Genomic DNA, 4,551 nt, shown 5'->3' on the forward strand with positions numbered 1-4,551 from the left:
GAAAACAAGATTACAAGGACTAAGGACTAATTAATCATCAGTAAACATGATTCGAGCTTCAAGATCATTATGAACAGAGATCAACAGATATGAACGAACATAGACTATGCATATGTTACAGTTGTATAGCTATCTAGTAAGCAAAATATGGTTCTCATTCGAATCTTTAAATCTCAACCTCCAGTCTGAACTCTCGAATACCAACCTTCCCACTAGGTAGTCCTACCAAGTAATAAATCATGTCACAGTCCCACCGTTCTGCGCGAGATGATGTTCCATGAGAATGAACATGAGGCACCCGTCTAGCTGTTACGGTATACCAGACACACAATTCTAGTCATCGCGACTACAAGAACACTCTAAGCAATCTACGGACTATTAATTCGAATAAGCAAATTGATAATGGTCGAAATCAAAAGGAAGCATATATGGATTGCTATTGAATCAAAACAACATGAATTATATTACTATGATAATATGTTCATCACAAGATCTCAACCGAGGCTATACCTACAACTTGTTACTTCTAGCTCCAGAACTCCAGAACTTCAACGTGGATCTTTCTCGCAGGGGAATATCACGCCTGCTAGAGCCTAGCCTAAGCTGGCCTCCAGACAACTGCATGACATCAGCTTTCTATAGATGGTTGTTTCTCAAATTCCTTGACTTCTACTGCAAATGAATCACATTTGAGCGAGAAAATAATGTTACATTATGCCAACCCATCCGGCGGTCAACAAAAAAATGTGCCAACCCAACTTCAGTCAATGCAGAAACTCCATGAGTGCCCCCAGGTGTTACAAACAAGAGCTAAAGCATTAAGCTGAAGTGCGATACTCACGAACTGTGAAACCAACCTCTTCTACAGCTTGCTTCTGGGAAGATGTTGCGACTCTTACCTGTTTTCTGCTATTGAAGTGACATTTTGTGTTTGATTTCACTGATTGTACATACATCCAAAGTCTACTAACAGAGATCCATTCCTGATGATCCACAAAGTTAATCAAATAAAGTTTCCTTAGCGCTCCACTTGAGCATCATGTTCCTTCCTATGTCCTTCAAAGCTCCAAAGAAAATATTTCACAATACCATAAGCTACTGTTCTCGTTTTCATATATAATATGAACAGACACAGCTGAAAAGCTCATAATTGATCCAGAAACAGATAACAATACAAAAATATAATACAATTACCCATTGTAAGACAGATGTCACAAAGTAAGCGAGTGTCCGCGTTACATACTTACATGAATACCTGACGAAAACTGCATGAAAATTAAACTGCAATCTTCATTTCCCAACAGAACGTTCAGGTCAGACGCGTAAAAGAGTAAAGCAACAGGTTGCTAGTCTAGTCCGGTTGGAACAAGATAGGCAGAAGTATCGTCATACCCTTCAGAAAAATTATGGTTAAAGGTAGCTTCCTAGCAATAAGAAGCAAGTCAGTTGTCAGTAAGGGCATTATTAGTCGAAAAGAGAACGTGACTACGAGTGCTCATGGACTCATGGTACTGTTAGGTTAGTTCCTGGTTTCCAGTTTCAACTTTGATCCAATATGTTTTTTTCAAAAAAAAAGTACACAAAACAACCCCTTACGAAAACATTCACCCAATAGAGTCCCAGAACTTGAATCATTTGAATACAACAAAGTTGCCTGAAGGAACTTAACCAATTGGGTTTCACTTGCAATCGATATATTTAAAATTGCATTATTAGACTGAAAAGTTAAATTTATAACAAGGTGACTTTTCCATTCAAAGCACCCTAATATAATCTAAAGATCACAAAAAAATATAATGTAATCTAAATATCACAAAAAAAATGCCAGTCAAATAGACAAAGGGCATAATAAAATGCCAGGTACTGTAGTTTTACCTAGTGACAAGGTAGCAATATATTGGAGATTCAACAAAGCAGTTTACACATAAAACTATCTCATATATGAACAGGCAGTCAACAATTACAATTGCCATATGCTTGTGCTTGTATAACACAGAAGAAATAGGTGTCATAGAAAGTAAAACTTGAGAACTACTTTCAGGACTGCTAGTTTCTTGCTGCTACACAGAATAGAGGGAATTCAACAAGATAACACCGACCCTACACAATATAACCTGAGACACTTCATATACTAATCATCTAATAACATTTGATAGCAGCAAATAAGTCATGCTAGATCACTGATGTATTCATATTAGAGCAGAGCCAACATCTGCACTGCCAGTGGCCGACTCAGAACCTTTGTTGAGCCTGGGCAAACACTACAATCTGCAGACGTGGTGTGCTGTGCGCTATTGCTTCGTGCCTTTGACAAGATATGATGCAGTGCACTTCTGCTTGTTGGAGCCCGGGCAGGTGCCCTGGGTTGCCGGGCCCTGGGTCCGCCACTGTGCACTGCATATCAAGTGCTAAAGACCATATTTCATGGGCTCATGGCATCTCACAGAAAAATAAATCCAATTCATTGCAACCATCATAAACATCCTTAATGACTTTCCAGGTGAATAAAATGTACTGTTTTCTTCATAAAGTACACAGTATGCATTTGAAAATGCTTATATTTCTGATTCAAATGCATACGGGTCATATGTACGCCACATTCATTTCCTTACCTGATTCAGGAGTCAAGTTTATAAAAGTAGGGTAGATTCATACTTTAACTTGAATTCAAAAGGCAATAAGAATTGCATCATACCAAGAAGGTAGATTGTTCTCTTGGCACTATTTGCAAACAAGTTTTTAAAATATATAGCAATAAAGAGCTAACCTGCTAAGAGAAATAATGAGTGAGAATTAACGGCTAGCGAGTAGCTGAGTATGGCTATTGAGGAAGGTTGAGTTGGTGACCAAGCTCCGTCTGTCGGAATAGATATGGGAGTCAACACTTTCAGATAGATCAGAGAGGGAGAGGGCAGAGGTCTCCCCAAATTGGATCTAAGTTTCAGGGGATGCATATTGTGGCAGCTGCCAGAATTGCAGGGACAGCCAGGGAAAACAGTGGTGGAGTTAAGTAGGTGGGGCCACAGAAATCAATGGAAGAGAAATGGAGTTGTCAGAATGTAGAACAAAGCATGGAGGAGGTAGAAGCAGAAGGTGGGAGGCCACTACATTCGATCTCAGTGATCAGCACATAATCGAATGATTCAGGTTGATGAAATGGAGATTGAGCTAACAGAGAATTAGTGCCATTTGGATGATTAGTTAAGTTACTTGATGGGGAAGCAGGAGTTATTCGCCAAACCATTATAACTCATCAAAGGCGTCAGCTGATGAAGTTAGGTTTAGAGCCATGGATGATGTGAAAAAGGCACAACCAAACAAGTTAGAAGGCAAAGGCAGCCTGATTCAATTACTTAAGATGTAATACTGCCAAACTATATCATATAGATGGGAAGTTATTATGTCCAATCAACTCCAGCGAAAAAAAATCACCTTTTCTTTCTTCCATTGGAAGCAATAAATAAAATTATGAACATCTAATTCCAATTGTAGAGAGATGAGCAAGCAACGCAATTACGCAACTACAACTTAGTTATAAATTACAACATAAGTAACTTAAAGAGTATGCAATATATACCTTTTCTTTCAATTTCAGTGTCTACATGTCGTATAATTGGAAAAGAAAAAGGGAAACAATAATAAGTAACACCTTACATTAGGAGATTATCCAGACCCGGAACATCAAATGGTAACTTTATAACTCCAAGGGCAATAAACATGAGCAAGAACCACGCAGGAAATGTCATCATGCATAGCACTAAGAAAGACTTCTGTCCTGAAAAAGATGAGCACAAGACGAAGCAATCTCAGTCTGAATCATATATAGATACAGGCGTACAGCTTACAATGTGTATTTGCAATTGCAGTAACTATTAACACAAATTCCATGGCCATGTAGCTTGGCATGGATGAAATACTGGGGCACGTCATCACCTTGGCAAGCGCGCGTCTCGGTGGTGTCGACGACCCACTCGGCGGCCTCGCGGAGGCGGCGCTCGGGCTCGCTCTCAGGCTGCCCGATGGGGGTGGAGGCGATTAGCTCCATGAACGCGGAGTTCTTCTCCTCCCTGGAGGAGGCGGCAGACGCGGCGGCGTCTTCGACCCCGATGGCGCGCCGCACCTCCGCGACGGACGGTTGGGCGGGGGGCGCGGGGGCTGAACCCTGCTGACCCGGCGGCGCACGGCGGCGGATGATGCGGCGCGCAGGCTCTCCAGCGGCGGACGCGGAGGCGGAGGCGAGCACGGCGAGGCGAGGGGCGCGGGCGGCGGCGGCGGCGGTGGCGCCGGCGAGGCCGAGGTGGCAGGCCATTGGTGTTCCAGAAGGGAGCGCGCAGCGTGGGGTTGGTCGTGTGAGCTGAACTGTGTGGCCTGTGGAGTGGATAATGCTAGCGGAGTAGGGCCCACTGCGAGGATGACAGGTGGGACCATCATTTAGATATTTATACGGCTTTGTATTTTTTATTTTGAAGTGGTTTAAATCTTATTCTGATTTTTTCCAAACATCAAATAGTGCTCCAAGCTCTCAAAATTTCTTATTTGTGTCAAATAGGT

General features: G+C 42.0%; 1 protein-coding gene across 1 annotated transcript; it reads right to left on the bottom strand.

Moving 5' to 3' along the window:
* Positions 1–3,513: 3,513 nt before the first annotated feature.
* LOC101763451 (probable NAD(P)H dehydrogenase subunit CRR3, chloroplastic) lies at positions 3,514–4,349 on the bottom strand. The gene is made up of 2 exons (XM_004956468.4): positions 3,934–4,349; positions 3,514–3,775 (listed from the first exon to the last, which is right to left on the bottom strand). Exons 1-2 carry the CDS (start codon positions 4,307–4,309, stop codon positions 3,651–3,653), a joined length of 501 nt encoding a protein of 166 aa, XP_004956525.1. The 5' UTR covers positions 4,310–4,349; the 3' UTR covers positions 3,514–3,650.
* Positions 4,350–4,551: the final 202 nt, after the last annotated feature.

This window comes from Setaria italica, chromosome II (genome assembly GCF_000263155.2).
Source record: "Setaria italica strain Yugu1 chromosome II, Setaria_italica_v2.0, whole genome shotgun sequence".
Lineage (NCBI taxonomy): Eukaryota > Viridiplantae > Streptophyta > Magnoliopsida > Poales > Poaceae > Setaria > Setaria italica.